Source organism: Mytilus edulis, chromosome 2 (genome assembly GCF_963676685.1).
Source record: "Mytilus edulis chromosome 2, xbMytEdul2.2, whole genome shotgun sequence".
NCBI classification, from domain to species: Eukaryota; Metazoa; Mollusca; class Bivalvia; order Mytilida; family Mytilidae; genus Mytilus; species Mytilus edulis.
In genome coordinates, this window is record NC_092345.1 from 49,755,413 (window position 1) to 49,777,737 (window position 22,325).

General features: G+C 31.2%; 1 protein-coding gene across 1 annotated transcript in view; it reads left to right on the forward strand.

Annotated features, from left to right (window-relative positions):
• The window catches only part of LOC139512374 (aromatic-L-amino-acid decarboxylase-like), a 31,101-nt gene extending 9,760 nt beyond the window's left edge, over positions 1–21,341 (forward strand). The window contains exons 2-14 of the mRNA XM_071299972.1: positions 2,280–2,390; positions 3,304–3,513; positions 5,188–5,301; positions 6,498–6,617; positions 7,601–7,735; positions 8,475–8,618; positions 9,218–9,284; positions 9,898–9,992; positions 11,894–11,961; positions 13,069–13,159; positions 14,058–14,156; positions 14,930–15,031; positions 18,458–21,341. Of these exons, the coding sequence (XP_071156073.1) occupies positions 3,313–3,513; positions 5,188–5,301; positions 6,498–6,617; positions 7,601–7,735; positions 8,475–8,618; positions 9,218–9,284; positions 9,898–9,992; positions 11,894–11,961; positions 13,069–13,159; positions 14,058–14,156; positions 14,930–15,031; positions 18,458–18,688 (1,467 nt within the window). The 5' untranslated portion in view covers positions 2,280–2,390; positions 3,304–3,312 and the 3' untranslated portion in view covers positions 18,689–21,341. The remainder of the gene's footprint in view (positions 1–2,279; positions 2,391–3,303; positions 3,514–5,187; positions 5,302–6,497; positions 6,618–7,600; positions 7,736–8,474; positions 8,619–9,217; positions 9,285–9,897; positions 9,993–11,893; positions 11,962–13,068; positions 13,160–14,057; positions 14,157–14,929; positions 15,032–18,457) is intronic.
• Positions 21,342–22,325: the final 984 nt, after the last annotated feature.

Sequence of the window (22,325 nt, forward strand, 5' to 3'; positions counted from 1 at the left end):
ATCTTGGACATTTATTTATAATGGTAGATGATCAAGTTTTAAAAAAAAGTTATGCCCCTTGGAAATATAAAATATGAGCAATATGTGGGACATTGGAATCTCTGTTCTTTTATTTTATATAGCAGCGAATAAGAACAACCAGCCTTCACAATAAACTTAGGAGTCCATAAGCCTAAAGCTCAGTTTTTAAAAAAAATTTAGTTGGATTCTGTTGGCTTGTAAAGAAGAATTTTACAAGCCTGAAAGCATAATTTTACAAGCCAATGATGTAGGACTTGTGGTAAAGCATGAAAACTGAGCAACAATTTGGCCTTCAACAATGAAAGAACCTTTACCATATATTAAGCTAATATCTCTACACCTACATCTACATCTACCATAGCTATGTAGTCATCATCACTCAAAAAAGGTACTTCAACCATATATATGTCATATATGAAACATAGTCTTTTTCAGTCAGTTTCAGAATAATAACAAATTTATTCTTCTACACATTTACAAATGTATAAAGAAAAAACATACTGAGGTAAAATAAAAAGGAATGATAATTAACATGAAATGTTGTAAAAAATAACATAATTATCATATTATAGTGAAATAGAATAAGTAAAAAAATTCAGCACAAGATTTGAATGAAAAATCTACAAATGCCAAGAATATAAATTAGAATGAAGAACAAACTTTAATATTTAAAGGCCTTATCATCAGTAATAAATATATATTAAACTGTTGACCTCACTTTGGTGTTTCTCAAACAGTAATTGGGAAAAGGTGACTCATATAAAGATCTAAAATGGAATTACGTCTACTTTCTTATAACCTTAAGAACTATTTTGATTAGAATTATTATTGATAAGACCATATTGTATAGCATATCCTGGTCATATCTTTTTTTTTATCTCAAATAACTTTTGAAATCAGAACTTAAAGATATTAAAAATAATCAAAATTTAATGTGTGATTGGAAGTTGGACTCTTAAAAATCCTTTGCTCTGGAACTTTTATTCGAAATGCTTTATAAGGACAAAAACTCTTTATACAGTATCCTTACATTGCTATGTATTTATGTGACAGTTTTTCAGAGTGTAGCTAATTTCTATTCATTGAACATATTGATTTAGCTACTTTGGAAGGAAATCATCTGAAATTAATTACAAATTGAGCTCATTTGATTTACCAGCTGAATGTTGTGCTTACAATTATTAAAACAATCTCCACACTCAAAAAAGAAATCAATTGTCATTCTTGATTTATAAATTTTCATTATTGTAAAAATACAGCTGATGAATTAGTTTCATTGAAAGGTGATATTTATTATATACCGTAATTATAAAGTGGGAGTTTTTTTTATATGTGTATACATGTTTACTTGAGGTCAAATTATCCAGTTGGCATGACTATGGATAATGAAACATTTTTATCTGTGTAAGAATGAGAATTTTGACATTCTATTCCTTTTAATAGATGAACATGCCAAGTTCATGTGTATCCCATCTTAAAGTAAGGGTTAAAATAGAATTAGTTTCAATGAACACAGAGTCTATGAGACCAAATTATTCACTTTCAAGTTTATAATTCACCAGTGATGCTGCTTAGCTCATTTTGACAAAATTTAACCAAACTGGCTGAGATGGTGAATTATTATTTCACTTTTTTCACTTTCAATATTGACATTCTATTCCTTTTAATAGACGAACATGCCAAGTTCATGTGTATCCTATCTTAAAGTAAGGGTTAAAATAGAATTAGTTCCAATGAATACAGATTCTATGAGGCCAAATTATTCACCAGTGATGCTTCCTAGCTCGTTTTGACAAAATTTAACCAAACTGACTGAGATAGTGAATTATTATTTCACTTTTTTCACTTTCATTAGTAATTCAAGTTTAAAAAAAATCCTATTCTGATTACTTTTAATAGTTGTTTTTTTTCTGGTAGCTAATGTTCGTTTAAACCGTGTTTTTTTTAAGCCTTTAAAGGTGTTAATATCAAATCGTGTAAAATGCATACAAATAAATAAATACCTATAAAAACAGTTTTTACAATCTTGTTAATTGGTTAGATCGTTAACTTTTTTATTGACATGACTGATCAATTGACGAATAGTGCCAATCATTTTGTGCCATTGATTTTTGGATACATTTTACAAACCAAAATAAAGCCCTGTCATTGATTGTGAATTTTATGTCTGATTTTATGCAAGGCTACATTGGTTTAGTATCTTGATTGCTAAAACAACTTTAAGTGCTAATATGTTCTATGATGGTTTTGTTTTGTAGGGAGGGTATGTTTGATTGGATAAGTGGTATATTGATTTGGTTTAATGCATACTATAGGAAAACCATCCCTAGCTGACATTTTAACTGAAGTGTAATTGCTGAGAATTACAGGTAAATATATTTATGGTCTTTACTTAAATATTTAATCATAAGGATTTTTTAATGGGATAAAAATTCATTTTTTTTTTAAAGCTGTCAAAACTGAAAATGGAAGTAATAAAAGAGAGGCGAAAGAAACCAAAAGGAACCTTCAAAGTGGAAATGAACTGACAATGCCATGGCTATTAAAGTTTTTCCTTTCTTATTAGAGTATTTTTTTATTAGTATTACACAGTATTTAAGACATTGCACAACTTTTCTAACAAAGGAAATTGTTAAAATTCTTTGCAGCTATAAATGATAGATGTGTTGCATACATCAATGATACAGCTATTAATTGACAATGAGACTATAAAATAATTTTTTTAGACTTACCAAAAATTTGCTGTCTAGATCAATTTAAGTCCCAAAATGAAATTAAACCAGATAGATATAAGTAAAGACAACTTTTGATCAGATTCCTAATTTCAGTACTTGAACATATGGTGTGATGCTATATTTCTTGAATATAATGCATTCTATAATGATTTTTGCAATATTTATTTTGGAAAAAATTCTGCTTGAAATTCCCAGTTTATCTTGAGGGTTATAAATTTTAAGGGAGGACTGCAGCCTGCTAGGTCATTAGTAGATAAAAACTTTTCATATTTGTATCTCTTTGATGAAATATAAAATATAACATCTAGGTATGCTATTTCCAGCTTCTTTTTGTTAGGTCAGTTTTTAGGGAACCACAAGTGGAAGTTAGATGATATTTGGTATGTGGTTGTATTCTCTCATCTCATTTCCATGGAGGTTATTTGGCATCACTTCCTCAGTCATTATCTATTGACCTTAAAACTTTTGCTTAGTTTACATTTATAGGTCAGTTTCAATGACATATATGTGTTTTTGGTTAAATTCATTATTGTCATATTCTTAACAGGCTTTAAAGATGGATCCAGAGGAGTTCAGAAAGAGAGGGAAACAAATGATAGATTATGTAGCAGACTATCTGGAGAATATTCGGGATCGTAGACCATATCCTGAAGTTGAACCAGGATATATCAAGGAGTTATTACCAGACCATGCCCCAAACAAACCAGATAAATGGGACGATGTTTTCTCAGATATAGAAAGAGTTATCATGCCTGGGGTCAGTTTAACTTCCTGTGGATTCATTAATATTCGCTGGATACCAATTTTCATTGGTACAGGAGAATCACAAATTTAAATGTTCAACAAATAACAAATTTTCTAAGGGGTTGTATGTCGACTTTACCAAAACCACGAAATTAAATATCCACGAATATGCAATTTTTCCTCAAACCACAAAACAAGGTACCAACGAAAATAATTGAATCTACAGTATTCCTTATTGGATAATATAAAAGATGTATTTCAAATGATGAATGATTTCAGAAAATTGTTTGTTTCTGTCTAAGACAAACTAAAAATAGGTTCAGTGTGGTGGTAAAGTACAAGGCAGGATCTTTTTATTCATTTATTTAAGACTCATGTTCTCTTTCTAAACAAGCATTTTTTTGGCCACTGGTTGTGACGCCACGGTTTAAAAACATTCATCTATCCATCTATTTTTTTAGTAAAGTACAGCAACAGATATTACATAGAAATTTTCTATAATAATTGAGGATTTTGATACCCTAACATCAAATATCATGGTTTTAATATGTCTCATTCATGTGATATTGATGGTTTTGTAACAACCCTCTGTGGATATCAATAATCATGATATGAGAAAAACAATTAATTCATTCATTGGGAAAGCAATTAATTTTGATATTTTAGACCCATAATGGATCTAAAGATCTGTGAAAATTGTTACTGTAATTTCTGAAATCTGACACACTTGTAACATTGCATATGAATAAACAGCTTCAAGATATTGAATTTTATTGGCAATTGCAAACATTATTTCATCAATTTTAAAGTTAGTTTAACATTGTGTTTCACCTAAGCATTAATATTGAAATATAGTCATTGTATTTAAATACTTGCTAAATTTGGTCTTGAAGTGTACAGCTAGAAATTAGATGGATAGAGAGCTGATGAGGGCCAGGGTACTTGTCAATTTTCTTTGTCCATGATCCTTAGCATAAATGTATATAAAAAACTGGTTACCTAATTAATACACAGTGGGCTAATTATTACTAAATAGTTAATGAGGAAATGGGGATTGGAATGCCTTCTCGATTTTATTAAAGCAATTGCCTTTATGGAGGGGCCTGATGGGGGTGTCTCATCACGATTCACAAGTTGATTTTTTTGTCAATCACGATTCACAGAAAATAAATATCTATGATCACGGATCAAGTAAATGTAAAACGGAAAAAAAATCTGTAGAAAAACGGATCACGATAGCGATAATGTGCCGATCACGAAGAACGAACATAACCCATCAGGCCCCTCTTTATGCCATAGTGTATGGACATCTTTGTGACGCAAATCAGAGACTGCCCAGATCAAGCCATAGCATTTTGTTAAACAGGCTCCTGGTCTGTCATTTTTAAACACCTATGTATGTTTTCTAATGCAATAAATAGCTTGAAACTTTGGAAAAAGTTAGTGGATTTAAGAAGTTCCAGCATATGTTCTTGTAGACGTATTTTTTTTGAAAAATATCAAATCCCTTTCTGATATGCATAAAATCATTTTAGGTAATACATGTAATAAGGAATCAGACAGAAATGCAGAATGCAGCATTACATGTATCATGTACATAACAGTATCTGAAAAATTAAGGGGTGTAGGGAGGGGCTGTATAGATCAGGGAGAATGATATTTATTATTCAACTTCTTTGGATTTCAGGTAACCCATTGGCATTCTCCACAATTTCATGCCTATTTTTCAACTGGAAACTCTTACCCAGCCATTGTAGCAGACATATTATCAGATGCTATTGGTTGTATTGGATTTTCATGGGTAAGTCAAGTTATACAAAGGACTGAGAATATATCAATAAACAATGTTTTGATAGTTTCAGACATGATTTTATGATTCTAAATATAAAGTTTGATTTTATGAATGGATTGAATCCAGCATTACGATCAATATTTAATATTTTAGCAAAGAAGTATTTTTATATTCATTTCAAGCATCAGATGAATTTGATAAATCATTCCATGCTTATTTTCAAGATCATTTAGAATTACTCAGTCAAGTAGAGGAAAAATTTAATTTATTAAAATCATTTGTTTAAAAAATTAGATTTAACTGATAAATGATTCCATGGTTATTTTCAAGATCATTTGCTAGTAAAATTAGGAAAAAATATAATTTACCAAATGTTTAAGCCCTTATATAGTTTAATAACAATAGACAATTTATGGCTTGATTAAGATGGAACCTTACACTACAGGGAGATAACTCTGTAAAATCATCTAAACATTTTAATCATGTTGTATTATTAAGGAAATATTAAGCTTCTCAATGATCAAAATTTGTGTTTGTCAATCTGCTATATGGCCTCAGAACAAAATTATTCCACTCAATTGGTTGCAATGCATTTTTTTGTAAAAGTAAAATTGAATTAAAAAATTTGCACCGTGTCAAACATTATATAAATTTAAAAACTGTGTATAGACCATTATTATGTGAATAAAATATGCTTGTCCCAGGACAATCCATCAGTGCTCTTTCTTTTAACATGCCAATGGTAGGATTTGAATCTTCAATAAATGGTGAATGCTAATTTCTACCCTTCTTTCATTTTGGCCAAATCACTACTTTCACTTTCAACAATAAATTTCCACGTGTTTTACTTATTTTAATATACATGTATATGCAACTTATAGGACCATTTAAATAGTAAACCTTTCTCAGGAAACAGTAGTCAGAATACTTAGGAAAAAATACCCCATATAATAATTGGGAACTATATATTCTTAGACCACGAACAAAGGGAATTAACTGTGGTCTGAGGCCATGTATCCAATGAAATTTTTCTGAGAAAGTGTTGTTCAATTTTTTTGAAAATTTTGATTTTTGTCAAAGGGTCAAAGTAAATATTTTGTCAAAATTTTATGAAAATTAAACGAGCCAAATTAATTTTAGTCAAGGTGTTGGGTACCACCTTAACATGGTAAATGTAACAGTTACCTACTGTTTTGCCATTTTAGGCCTCAAGTCCTGCCTGTACAGAACTAGAGATGGTTGTGATGGATTGGCTAGGCAAGATGTTAGATCTACCACAAGATTTCCTCTTCTGTTCTGGAGGAAAAGGAGGGGGAGTAATTCAGGTTGGATTGATTTTCTTATTGTGTTGTATTGGGAGAGGACACTGAATGATTTGTCAATTTATGACCTTGGTTTAGTTCTAGTAATTTTATAATCTAGACAATGCTGGGAGAAAAGAGATTATGCTCTCATGATGATGCCTCTTTATGGCTATTTATGAAATTTTACTATTCTTAATGGATTTTAAAGGAATGATTTTATTATATATCCCCTGGTTTAACCATTTATTTAATATATCTCTTTTGAGGGAATATAAAATAGGAAAGGCATTGAATCAGCTATATCTTTTATTCATTGATAGAATGAAATTCAAAACAGTGTGGCTGTGGCCATTGATTGACACATTAAATTCATCCATTGACTGGGACAATTTAGGTGAAGGTTTGTATGTAACGACCACTGCTCACTATGTACTTTTTAAAGACACTTAAACTATGGGGTCACCAAAGGTTCTCAACACCTTAATAAAGTAATTTGAAAAACTAATCAGAAATAACACGATGTTTTGATTTATATCAATTATATAAATCAAAACATAAAGGTTATTCCTGATTAATTTTTTGAATTATTTTATAATTAAAGGCGTTAAGAAACCTTTGGTGACCCCACAGTTTAAATGTCTATCGTAGGTATGTCGTGAACAGTGGTCGTTACAGACACACCTTCACCTAAATTGTCCCAGTCAATGGATGAATTTAATGTGTCAATCAATGGCCACAGCCACACTGTTTTGAATTTCATTCTATTTAATGTAAAATGTGCATTGCCATTAAAGTTTACCATCAGTGAATTTATTTTGAAAGCTTGCATGATGAACATGATTTCTCATGTAACAAAATTATCATGTATGAATGTAGACGTTATTTAATTTTATGTAAGACTATTTTAAAGTATATTATTGTTTTTTTTCTCTTTTTAAATATTTTCTTGATAAAGTCAAATTTTGAGATTTAAGTTTGAGAACTCATCTTTTCCATATTTTCAGGGCACAGCAAGTGAAGCAACATTAGTGGCTCTGTTGTCAGCGAGAACTAAGGTGATCAGGAAATTATTAGAGACTGGAGATTACAAAGATCAGGGACAAATTATGCCAAAACTCATAGCTTACTGCTCTGATCAGGTATGTCATAGCAATAAGGTGATGCCTACTGCTAATGTATACGGGATGGAGTTGACTTTGACATGGGAAATTACTCTTCCAAAACTTGAATGATTAAAAACCTTAAATCATGTTTCAAGTTTGAATAATTACATTAGATGTATGTTTCATTATAATACGTTATTCTGATTGGCTACACTTCAATCTCGCGTTATTCCTTAAGCAATTGCATAACACAATAAGATATCATTCATGATAACACGAGGTCCCACAATAAAGTGCACAGGTAAATGAATAAAAACTTGATAAAAATTGTGTTTTCATGATCCTAGCTAAAAAATGTATTTATAAGTATTGAATGGTTCTTTTTGTAACTTCATAGGGTTGTAAAAGTTTTTAGCGTGCACACATTTTTAGAATAATGTGCTTCCGCGCTTCATACAAAATGTACTTCGGTGAAAGCTTTTACACCCAAATGAAGTTACAAAAAGAAGCATTCAATTCTTCAATAGTCTTTAAGGTTTGGTTGAAAAAAGTTGACTGAATTGAACTTGCAGATCAAGAGTTTTATGATTTTTAAGTCAAACATTTACTGTTGGGGTGTGAAAAAAGGAGAAAGTTTTGTGATTCTTGTATGGCAGATAAATTTGAAATGTAATCAGTATGAAAATTTATTTGAGAGTTAAAAAAGCTCTCTGACTGACTGTCTGAATTATCATTAAGAATATAGTCAAATTATTGTATTTAAATTTTGTTGTAGAGTCATTCATCTGTTGAAAGAGCTGGTTTGATTGGTTGTGTAAAGATGAGAGAAATCCCAGCAGACGACAGTGGTGCAATGAGAGGCAGCAACCTAAAACTAGCCATTGAAAAAGATAAATCCAAAGGGCTTGTTCCTTTCTTTGTAAGTTTACCAATTGAAAAGATGAACAATGTGTTTAAATACTTAAACAAAGGGAGAAATTGTAGTAGTTCAGTTGATAACGTAAAACTTTAGCTACTTCAATCTTTGTTCAGTTTAGCCTCAATATTATATAATAATGTCATAGCATTTGTTAAATCTGTTTGCACATTGACTATTAAACACATTTATGCACAAGATACACTTGCACTAAGTAAATCTGATGATGTGCAATATGAATTAATTAATGCTTTAAACTTAATTTATTGTTATCTGCCAAATTATTCTTAGAAACAGATAGAAGTGGTTTATTTTGCATGTACATACTGAGTGTTAATGATGAGAAGTACATTTGATAAGTGCTCAGCTCCTTCAAAATGATCTTGGATGTACTAGTTTGAAACTAGTATGTGTCTGAGCACTTGTAAAAACAAAACAGAATATTATAATGGATACAATTAATGACTGCATTAAACTGAAACCACAGAAGCTGTTTGAATTACTCAAAAATCCTTTTCTTCTCGATATTTATAAAATTCTTGGTGAAGGAGACCTTAAACTTCATTTGAAAATATTTACAATATTTTTTTCATTTTCTGCAGGTTTGTGCTACTTTAGGAACTACACCATCATGTGCCTTTGATAATATCTTAGAAGTAGGTCCTTTATGTAAGTATCATATTAATGTTTAGTTCACCTGTCCCCAAGGGCCAAGTGAGTTATTCTCATCACTTGGTGTCCATATTCGTCTTTAATTTTTCACATTTTGAACTTCTTCTAGAGAACCACTGAATGGAATGAAACCAAACATGGCATGAATGTTTCTTATAAAGTGCTGACCAAGTGTTGTTACTTTGAAGCAGATCCATCATCCAAGATGGCTGCCAGAGGGGGGGGGGCTTAGCCTAACATAGGACCCTATGGGAATTACATACAAATGTCTTCTTTTAGAGAACCAATGAATAGAATGGAATCAAACATAGCTTAAATGTTTCTTATAAAGTGCTGGCCAAGTGTTGTAACTTTAAAGCCTAGCCATCATCTAAGATGGCCACCAGCGGAGGACTTAGTTTAACATAGGACTGTAAGGGAAATACATACAAATGTCTTCTTTTAGGGAACCAATGAATAGAAAGGAATCAAACAAAGAAATGTGAATTCAATTATAGATAAAGAAAATCCATGTTTGCTATCAACTTGAAAGCTCATTTCTTGATGATATTCACCACTTCAAATTATGCATCTTTTCTTTGTTTTAAATGAATTATATATTAAATTTAAGGTAAAGAAGAGGATATTTGGATGCATATAGATGCTGCATATGCAGGGAGTTCGTTTATTTGTCCAGAATTCAGGCCAATGTTAAACGGTATAGAGGTCAGTAGTTAATTTAGTTATCCTGTTTATAGTTATCTCTTCCTAATCATTTGAGAGAGAAAATTACATACAGTTTTAATAGTACATGAGTGCATTTCCTTTTCTTTTTTTATCTCATTGTTTTTTTTGTAGTTTCTTTTATTAAAGGCAAAACATAAGCTTTGCTATCATAATATGTGCAGTGATGCATTTAAAGATTTTGTATGGATCAAATGATTTTTGTGAGGTAAAATTCTTACAGAGACAGGTGGAAATATAGATGTGAAAAGAAAATATTTTTATTATTTGTTATTACTTATGATGGAAAATTTTCATTTCATCAATTTTTGGCTCTAGCATGTCTAGAGAAACCTACTGCCGGTTTGCCAATACTGAAATATCACAAATATTTTAATCTCACTTTTCTCAGGGAATTACTTTTTATTTGATAATCAGTTTGACACTGAAGCTTTTTCCTATCTGTCAGACAACTACTTAGTTTTCTGAAATTCTTAATTCCATACTGGGTACTCTTAGCAGGACAATACATGCATTCTTGTTTATAATCTGCTCACAACGGCTTAATTTTATTGCAATATTCTATAAACTACACAAAAATGTGACCCTGATGTCTGTAAGAAATAACAAATTCTTGTAACATAAATTGGATTTTTTCCTTTGATGTTTTTATGAAATAATTTGCTTAAAAAGTGTGGTGAGGGAAAACCATGGTATATTATATGCAAATTTATGTTGTACCATACTTTGCTAATTAAATATGCAACTCGACTAGAATCCAAAGGAAAAAAAGCGCTTCAGCCATGGTATAACATATTCATTTTCATGTTATTCCATGGCTGAAGCTCCACTTTTTTTTTTTAAATGTATCCGCCTCTAAAATATTTAGGAAACTGTAAAACGTACTAAAAGGTCAAGATCTTCATTTGTTTTCATTTTATAAGAAAAAGAAATAAATTATGTGTACCACATTTCAAGAAACCCTTTTCAAACTACACAGAATTGTTACGAATTCCCTTAATTTAGGAAACAATTACTAAATGTTTCTTTTTTCAGTTTTGAAAAAAATAAAATGTAACACTATCATTTCCTTTGCGAAAATTCAATTTAAATTCGATTTAAAAAGGGGGGTACCTATACAAAAAGGAATAAATATCGGCTACAAATATCTGTGAAAAAACATGATTAGGGGACGTACACTATCTAGGCCCCTGGATCCGCCACTGTTAAAATATTATTTTATCATTAAAATTGTGTTTTAATAAATAATCTTATAAAATAACGGAAGAGAAGCATTTTTCAATTAGATGAAAATTCTGTAAAATATGATTAATTTGTATGATACATTGAAAACAAACAAAAAAACAATTCTTACCGTCATTAGAATAATTATTTAATCCTTGTCGCTGGAATCCGACATTTTTGTTTACCTCAGTCTGATGACATTATGAAATCACCTGCGCCTACAATCATACACGGGGCGCAAAACTAAAAACAAATCAGGGAAAATCCGACTTTTTCTTTACTTTCTGCAAATTCAGGGGTTCTATTACATAAAGTACACAGACGATCATACACGAAGCGCAAAAGTGACTTGCGCGAGCTTCCATTTCATTGGATAAAACTGTAACGTGATCAATTTCCAATATTAGTTGAAGGTTTTGAAGCTGTCAATCATTTTATTTATATTACAAATTTTATATACCATGTGTTTTACTCATTAACATATTTAAACAAACTCATCCTTTGGATTTGTTTGTTTAAATATGTTAACTCGTAAAAACCATGGTATATATAGTACTTATTTCCATTTTGTGATGTTAGTTACCTGCTTTGAGGAGCATAGCAGACACTTTTTTATCAACAGCACAATTTTTATTTTCATTTTTGTGATTCTGTTTCAGTATGCCATGTCATTTAACTTCAACCCACATAAATGGTTAATGGTCAATTTTGATTGTTCAGCTATGTGGTAAGTATTATTCTATAATTTAATTTTGGATGTAACACATCTTCTGATTGGCTGACATTGTTTTGTTTATCAGCTCATAGACATAATTTTGTCGTGAGACTCTGACGTCATCAACATTTTTCCATGGTTTACTTTACTATGGTTTAAAATGGAATTTATTTTTATATTATAATTCAGTATGACTCTATAATTAAAATGAATGATATATAACAAAGCAAGTATTGGTTTTTGTATTTCATTAAACAGACTGGTTTTAAGCTTTCAAGGGATTTTGGTTGACAATAGATTTAATAAATCGTGACTTATTTATTTACAGTCAACACTTTGGTTGTGGTTTGAGCCTTTTCCTGTGACACCTATTGCTGAGGCATTTGGACACCCCCTCCTGACCTGAAAATTAATTTTTTTTATTAATAATGGTTTTAAAGTGGAGATTTAGATTAAACATGGACTATAAAAGTCATAGTGTTGTGACCTGCAAATTTCCCCCTTTAGACAGGTTTCCAGTTCAAGCAGGATTAGTTTCAACAGGTTTTCACTTTCTCGATGGTGTATTATGTATACTTATTATCTCCTTTGATAATGGGGTGTATGTGAAAGTTATTTTTATGCCCCACCTACGATAGTAGAGGGGCATTCTGTTTTCTGGTCTGTGCGTCCGTCTGTCCGTTCGTCCGTCCGTCCGTTCGTTCGTCTGTCCCGCTTCAGGTTAAAGTTTTTGGTCAAGGTAGTTTTTGATGAAGTTGAAGTCCAATCAACTTGAAACTTAGTATACATGTGCCCTATGATATGATCTTTCTAATTGTAATGCCAAATTAGAGAATTTATTCCAATTTCACGGTCCACTAAACATAGAAGATGATAGTGCGAGTGGGGCATCCGTGTACTGTGGACACATTCTTGTTAAGAGGTAAAATTTGTATACATCAAATCTGAAAGCTTGAATGTTTGTACAACCAAACACTTATCAAAGTATGACTACACCTAAAATCATGCAAAACTTTCTTTATGAGTAGAAAAGTAGTCAAATTATTATTTTTGATGTTTTGTTTAAAATGCAAAATGTATCAAAAACACATATATTCCACAGCATTGTTTATATTGTAGGGTAAAAGACAGCCAGTTAGTGAGTGATGCATTTAATGTAGATCCACTATATTTAAAACATGATCACCAAGGAAAAATTCCTGATTACAGGGTAAGTGTCATACATTTGTCTTTTTTCTAATTGTTCATCATCCACTCGAATCTGCACATTCTGCACTTCCTTGTACATGAATGTCTGATCATGCCCATATTACAATGTGAATAATACAGTATCACACTTACTGGTAATTGAACATGTAATATTTAATGATAGTAAACATTTGTAAAAAAAAAAAAAAATCATATCTCTCTCTTGGAGTGGAGGCTATATTATATTGCCTTCACCTTGTTCTTCAGTCTATCTTTTTTCATCTTTTATTTTCTGCAATGCAAGCTGCTGTTAGACGAGAGAACAAAGATTGGTTACCTCAAAACTAAAATTGGGTAGGTTAGCATGTCTTCATGCAGAATGTTATTTTGGTAGATAGCACAAGTAAAAACAAGAATGTGTCAATAGCACAGGGATGCCCTCTCGCACTATCATTTTCTATGTTCAGTGGACCGTGAAATTTGATTGATGGAAGAATGAACAAGCGAACGGATGCACAGACCAGAAAAAAACTAATCCCCCCCCTACTATTTTAGGTTGGGCATAACAATCCCACTACTCAATCTCTTACAAGTAGAGTCTATTTTTGTTTTACATTAACTCAATACTGTTGATTCCTTATAATTTGTCAATTACCAATTTTTTCATGGATTTCCTTTGTACAAGTAAATCAGGAATTTAAATGTTTCAATGAACTACGCTTCTTCTATAATGTTGTCTGTAGACTTTCGCAAATCAACAAAATCAAATGCACGAAAATGTAAGTTTATCTCAATCCATGAAAACTGATAACCATGAGTCCACAGTATTATCTTAAATTTTGATGAAATTTTGTACCTTGGTATTTAGCAACAGATTATCAATTTATTGCTTCTTTATATCATTAAATTGATTATTTCAGCATTGGCACATACCATTAGGAAGAAGATTTAGATCTTTAAAGCTATGGTTTGTCTTGAGATTGTTTGGTCAGGAAGGGCTTCAGGAAAACATTAGAAAGGTATTTTAATCTCTTACTATGGTAATCAAATGATTTAAAAAGATGGACAAACAAATAAAAGACAGGGGTGGATCCAGCCATTTGAAAAAGGGGGTTCCCAACCCAGAGTAAAGGGGGGTGGGGGTTCCAACTGTATGCTCCCATTCAAATGCATTGATCGGCCAAAAAAATGGGGGGTTCCAACCCCCAGAACACCCCCTTGGATCTGCCAATGAAAGACAAGGAATTTTATTTTCTTAATTTTTCAAGGCCCTTTCATATGCTGATTATTCTTTTGATACCAATTCTGTGGATGTCTTTGCTAATTTTAGTTAAACCACTAATTTAAATATTAAATGAAGAACACATTTTGTATTGGTTTGGATGCAGACTTTAGTTTTACCTACCAAAACATTAATTTTGCACAAATCTAGAATTTTCCTCAATCAATGAAAATTAGAAAACCACAAAAACAGATGAATCCACAGTTAATATTAATTTTTCTAAAAACAGGGGTGAATTTTAAATGCAAACAGATAAACCTGTATAGACTACAGTCCTGTCAATTTTTGTTAATTTTGTAATACACTTTCAAGAAAAATTTGAAGAATTATCTAATTGGTCCTGTAAATGCCAAATCCCAATTTCCTTGACCACACAGTAACTGACTGAGTGCTAAAACAACACATTATTACAGTCAAAGATTATTATTTCATCAAAATCAATGTTTCCTTTGACTACATATTATTTTCCAACTAAATTTGTAAATATTGACATGTATATTAATGTTTTAGGATGTAAGATTGGCTCACGAGTTTGAGGACCTGGTGAAGACCGACCATAATTTTGAAATTATAGGAGAGGTTAAAATGGGTCTTGCTTGCTTCAGATTAAAGGTAATATTCATATAAGAATATCAGGACAAATATCTTTTAAGTGTCTTCCAAGCTCTTGTGTATCGTTGTCTCGTTGGCAATCATTCCACGTCTTTTTTATTCTAACCGTGTGGAATATAGACAAGTAATTCTGTTCTATTAGGATAATAGCATACTAAATGTTCTTCTAAAAAATATGGGTATATGCTAAACACATGTTCACTATAATTCTCTTTATCCTCTAAATTCAATAAGACCTGACTCTGAGAAAACTTTTATTTTCTCAAAATTGAGACTCAAAAGTATGGAAATTTTCTGTTGCATTAATGCTCAAGACCGCAATTCATTTTTAGTTTCACTTGAGTTTAAGAGATTACAAATAAAGCGACTCGAGTGATTCCAAAAGTTTGCAGACATTGGCAATTTTTTTTATTAACAATGATTTGATTGATATATGTGGAAACTAAATATGCTTTAATCTAAGTGTTCAAAGTATAGGAAACTTTCTAGACATTGGGACTTGGTTGATAGAAATTTACCCCTAAAAATAAGCATTCATTTGTGATCGTATAATGGTATGATGTTGAAGACACATTTGGTGTCTGAACAATAACTTTAGTTTACCTGAATGGATCTCCACAAAGTTCCAAATCACAAAAGGAAGGCTGTGATTGAGTTTGGGGGTGATTACTCTAATGGGAGATTAAAAAAACTAGAGGCTCTCAAGAGCCTGTGTCGCTCACCTTGGTCTATGTGCATATTAACAATAAACACAGATAAATTCATGACAAAATTGAGTTTTGGTGATGGTGATGTGTTTGTAGATCTTTCTTTACTGAATATTCTTGTTGCTACAATTATCTCTATCTATAATGAACTTGGCCCAGTAATTACAGTGGAAAATATTTCCTAAAAATTTACAAAAATTTATGAAAATTGTTAACAATTGACTATAAAGAGCAATAACTCCTTAAGGGGTCAATTGACAATTTTGGTCTTGTTGACTTATTTGTAGATCTTATTTTGCTGAACATTATTGCTGTTTAAAGTTTATCTCTATCTATAATAATATTCAAGATAATAACCAAAATCTGCAAAATTTCCTTAAAATTACTAATTCGGGGGCAGCACCCCAACAACAGGTTGTCCGATTTGTCTGAAAATTTCAGGGCAGATAGATCTTGACCTGATAATTAATTTTATCCATGTCAGATTTGCTCTAAATGCTTTGGTTTTTGAGTTATAAGCCAAAAACTGCATTTTACCCCTATGTTCTATTTTTAGCCATGGCAGCCATCTTGGTTGGTTGGTCGGGTCACTCCACACATTTTTTTAACAATATACCCCGATCATGATTGTGGCCAAGTTTGGTTTAATTTGGCCCAGTAGTTTCAGAGGAGAAGATTTTTGTAAAAGATTACAAAAATTTACGAAAAATTGGTCAAAATTGACTATAAAGGGCAATAACTCCTTAACCCTTACCATGCGGTGACCGTCATATGACGGGCGTACCCAATTAACCGTTATTTGGCTCCAATGGCGTTCCTTACTTTTAGAAGTCTACTTTATGATACTTATTTTAAAAGTTGTGGATGTTCAGTCAACCTGAGGCTATCCATATTCCCGTTTCTCATGTATAAGTAGCATTTTGAGCACAAATACGGACTTGGAAAATTGAAATTGTCTAAAACTCGGTTTTCTGGAGGGGTGGGCTTCACATCTGTATCTTACACAGGAAGTTCAGAGGCATAAAACTTGCAAAAATAGTGCAAACCCATGGCCATATAACTACTGATCGTTATTATTATTGAAATACTCATAGGAAACAACTACTTCCGGTTTTGGGTCCATTTGAAGTCAAAAATCGGCAAAATTCGGGAAATTCAGTATTTTTGGTCCAAATGACCTTCTGTAGACTGCTGAACCAAGATCAGATTCACTCCGACCTAACAACTGTTGGGGTCAATTCCTTAACTAGGGTCCACTCTACATGCAGGCTACAGCTGGATACCTTTACCAGCATTCCTGGGTCTTGTGGGTCAAGAGAAAGGACGAAAAATCGGCAAAATTGACGCTTTTTGCAACCGCCCACCCACCCCCGCCTCCTCACTCCCGCCTCCTCACTCCGACCACCCCACCCCGTGATCACCTATATTAGATTTAAAGGAATCAATATGCTACAGCAACAGGGCTAAGCTCATTTGCATATAAGTTGCATATTTTTGCAAATAAACGAAAAGTAGACATTTTCTGAAAACAATTCAGCATGGTAAGGGTTAAGGGGTCAACTGACCATTTTAGTCATATTAACTTATTTGTAGATCTTACTTTGCTGAACATTATTGCTGATTACATTTTATCTCTTTCTATAATAATATTCAAGATAATAACCAAAATCTGCAAAATTTCCTTCAAATTACTTATTTCGGGGCAGCAACCCAACAACCTGTTGTCTTATTCATTTGAAAGTTTCAGGGCAGATAGATTTTCACTTGATAAACAATTTTACCCTGTGTCATATTTGCTCTAAATGCTTTGGTTTTTGAGTTATAAGCCAAAAACTGCACTTTACCCCTATGTTCTATTTTTAGCCATGGCAGCCATCTTGGATGGTTAGCGGGTCACGCCACAAATTTTTTAAACTAGATACCTCAATGATGATTGTGGCTAAGTTTGGTTAAATTTGGCCCAGTAGTTTCAGAGGAGAAGGGTTTTGTAAAAGTTAACGATGCCGGAAGCCAAGTGATGGGAAAAGCTCACTTGGCCCTGGTGAGCTAAAAAAGGGGGGAAATTGTTGAAAAGTTTCAAGAAGAAATCTTTAATTGCTCAGTATTGTGTAATAGATTTGTAAAATCTTGGAATTTTTTATTTTTTTTGTGTTAGAAACCTATATTATGTCTCAAAATTTGATCACAATCCAAATTCAGACAGTGACAAGCATGATTATTTTGTCCAAATAGCCCCAACTGTTCAGGGTTCAACCTCTGCGGTTGTATCAGGCTCAGCGAAGCATTTTATTGCCATTGCTTTCATTAAGTGTCACTAGAACCCTAAACAACTTATTGGTATTGAATGAATTCTTGCCTAAACAGTCGATCCTTCCTTTTCACAATGGAATTTATGTGGGTATACAGCAATCTGATAATCCATCCATCTCCTAGTTTGATTTTTGTTATAAGGTTCAGATCTAAATTGTTTATGATCTTGAACAATTTTGGTCACCTTGGTCCAATTACAGATGAATATATATCAGATATCAGAATGTGAATTAAAATTATTGAGATACTAACCAAGTTGCACTATTTATATTTATAAAAACCTCCCAATAATTTCTGAATTTACAGTAATAGAAATGAACTATGAACACAAGTGTCAAATAAGCCAAATCTGCCAGTACTTGTCACTTGTCAAAGAAATTTTAACATAATTTTCTGTTTTGTATTACAGGGCCAAAATGATAGGAATGAAATGCTGCTGAAGGCGATCAATGAAGATGGAAGAATACATTTAGTTCCTTCAAAGTTTAGAGATATTTATTTTCTACGATTTGCTGTTTGTGCTTCTAGAACTACATCAGATGATGTTAAGTTTGCTTGGAAAGTTATACAAGAATTGTCAAGAAAGTATCTATCTGATAGTAGTAATGGGAACATTCAAAACAAAACTTCATTAGAGTAAAGTCCAAATAAGGAAAATGTATAAGTATATTGATTAAAGTGCAAGATATAGAAAATTTGTAGTGAATCCTGTACAATTATGAAATGCTCTAGATACTTATATTTTCCAAAAGGTAGATATATGGAATACTGTAGATAACTTATTTCCAAAGACTATTTTTTCAAAGATTTTACACTGATGTTTAAAGAACCCTATACAGTATTAAAACAAACTTACAAAAGATAATCATGGGTTTTGTCTAAAGATTTACCTCTCAAATATTTAATAAAAGAAAACAGTAATTGAGAACTGATGTACATGTAATATGATTTAATATCTGTACACACTTCCCACAAGTTGTTTAATTGTGTTTTTAACACTCTTTTTCACAAAATATAAACAATGAAATGATTTTTTTTTAAATATTGGCAAAATATGCCATGTAAAGACATTTTTTTTTTTGTAGTATGAATATTCCATTTAAGTTTTTTTTTTGTTACAAGAGTTATGACCCCTTGAACTTAGAAATTTTGACAGAAATGACCTTGTTTTTGCATCTTCTCCTTTATTTGCAAGATGCAGGAGTATAAGTTCAGATTAGTAGACAGTTCTAGTTGTTTTTTTGGGGTAAGGGGTTCATGGGGGACAAGAGTGATGATGATTCTCAGGATAACAATACCTGACCATTCCCTCAAATGTTTGCTATACGTTTTCAAAGATAAAATCTTTAAAATTTAGCATTTTAAAGTCTGTTTTTTTTTTGCAATGTAAATATGTATTTTTGTTTTTTTAAAAGCCACCTGTAAAAATATTTAATAGCTACAGCCAAATGATTTTGTGTAGGTGTTCAATTGTCAATTTTGTTTACCTTGCTAAACTGAAATCATTATTAAGTTAGATACACTACCCTCCATTCATAGTAAGTCTAGTATGAAAGACAGATAGATTTGTTATATGTTGGAGTAGTCTACTATTAAAGGAGGGTAGTATACCACACACAATGACTTCACCGCTCAGCTGACAAGCAAAGATTCTGTTTGAATCTACACACTGAAGTCATTTTACTGGAAGAGTATTTATTAAAAATGTTATTCATAGCTTAATTGAATTTCCCACCAAAATCATTTGTATTATGTTAGTCTGATCTGACTGAATATGTTTTATGTTAAACTTTATATGATTTTTTAAGTCAAAGACTAGTCTGGTTGTGATTTTTAAGTCAAAGTCTAGTCTGGTTGTGATTATTTTTTATAAAGTCTTAGGTTGGTCCTTATTTAGTTTTTGTTAATAATTGAACATATACTAGTAAGTGTAGTCTAAGTCCTTGATAATAATTTAAGTTACGTCTAATATTTGTATTGTTTTTATGAGATTTAATTTATAGATATATAATGATGTTATTGAAAAGTTTGTATGTTAATGGTGGATTGTGCCTGTATTAATTGATGGGCCAAATTAGATTGAAGAAATACTTTTGAGAAGAAATTGGGTGCATCACCAAAAATTACACAATTCTTTGTGTTCACTAAATATTTCCATTCATTTCTGGTCATCTCTGCAAATCTGTTGGATTCAGATTTTCTTTACTCATAAGCTAGGTCCAATTTATTTATCAGAAAATTTTAAAAGGTACAATAGTGTAAGAAGGGACTTTTACAACTTTTGTTGGTTGCATAGTACCTACCCGTCTTGAAATAGACAAAATTTAGTCTTATACAAATCTTGATATATATTAGGTTTAAAGAAATCTTATTTATTGATTCATTCTAATATTGTACTTATTTATATAAAGGAAATAACTTAATACAGTGCTTTGTTTAGTTTTAAATGCACAAGTCAAATTTAAGGAATAGTTTTGCCACCTCATTGCTCACAATTTTTTGTTTAAACAAGGTTTGATACATGTAGCTTCTTCTTCTCAAAATTATATTGTACATTTGAACTACATTGTATGTCACTATGAGAATTTGAGTTTTAAACGTATTTTTCACAGAACATTCCATCCTGATTTTATTTTTAAGCAGGTTTTTGTAAAAAGAAAATATATTGATTTTCTGTTCCTATATTTGTTATTTTTTTATAAACAATTCACAAGTTCTCAATTCATTTCTATAATGAATATTGTTTTATTTGAAATCAATTTATTGTCTCATTTGTTGTCATTGTGTTTTTATATAATCAATTTTGAGGGAATGTAAGTCAAAGTTATTTTTTTTTTATGTTTCCTTTCCCCATTGGGAAGAAAAGTAGCTGTGATTAGGAACTAACAGGTTCTCTTGAGTTATTAATCAAAATTATACCTGTTTATTATATGCTGAGTAAATTTTTAAATGTGTAATATAATCGGTTATAATCAGAGCTCTCTGTGGTATTTTGAGAAAGTCATATGTTCTCAATGCATGGTAATAATAATTTAAGGAAATCATGTAATGTCCTCAATGCATGTTTATAGTGTCAATTACAGTATTACTATTTTTATTTTTACATGTTGGCTTTAGGTTGTGAATTTATATTTTTTTGTGATTAATCAAGATACAATACATGTCAATGTCAACAGCATTTATATTTGGTTTATTTTTATACTATATATTTTATGTAATTTACAGTTGTTTTTTTCTTTGAATTATGGACGATTTACATGTATGTCTCAAATAAAGTATATTATAAGCGGAAAGTATTGTTTGTTTGCTAGAAATACTTCCTAGTTAATTTTTTTTTATCCATACAATTATATTCTTTGGGGTATCTAGTTTTAAATATGTGTGTGATGACCCGGCCTGCCAACAGACATAACTGCCATGGCTAAAAATAGAACATACAGGTAAAATCATGGAGATCTAACTGCACACAAATTTTCAGGCAAATATGACATGTTGTTGGGTTGCTGCATCCTGAATAAGTAATTTTAAGGAAATTTTTTGTTACATATTATTATTGAAAGAGATAAGCTGTAAACAGCAGTAATATTCAGCAAAGTAAGATCTACAAATAATTCACCATGAACAAAATTGTCAATTGACCCCATAAGAAATAATTGCCTTTTAGTCCATTTTTAATACTTTAAAAAAAAATGTGATCTTTTACTAAAAAAAATTGTGCAACTACTGAGAAAACCAAGTGTCTTGGCTTCTTTTGCTGTTAATCGCAGGCTCAACAAAGGAGTGAAAAAAATAATAAATTTATTCCTCTCGACAATATCGTTTGATTGTAAGAAGCTTCTGTCCAAGTTTGGTAAATATCCAGGATAGTTTATGAATCTAATAAATGTTTTAAAAACTTTAACTGCAGACTGTATGCAATGTTGACTGGCAGAAAAACTAAGTCCATTTATAAGTAAAATATGGATAAACAGGTACAAAAATTTAACAAAATACCATCTAGATACTAGCTTTTGATTTTAAACAAGCTTCTGTTCAAATTTGGTAGAAATCCAGGATAGTTTTAGAAAGTTATTAAAATTTTAACCAGTCAATATTTGTGGAAGCCAACGCCGATGGAATGCATGATCACTATGTCTCGCTTTTTTGATAAAAGTCGAAGGCTCAACAAAAATTACATGACAACTTCATGTCTTTAGAAAATATGTGGAAATGTATCTTAATTCTGCTATTTAAAGTTATTTTCAAAGTATTGCAGATTTTAAACAAACTAATATAAA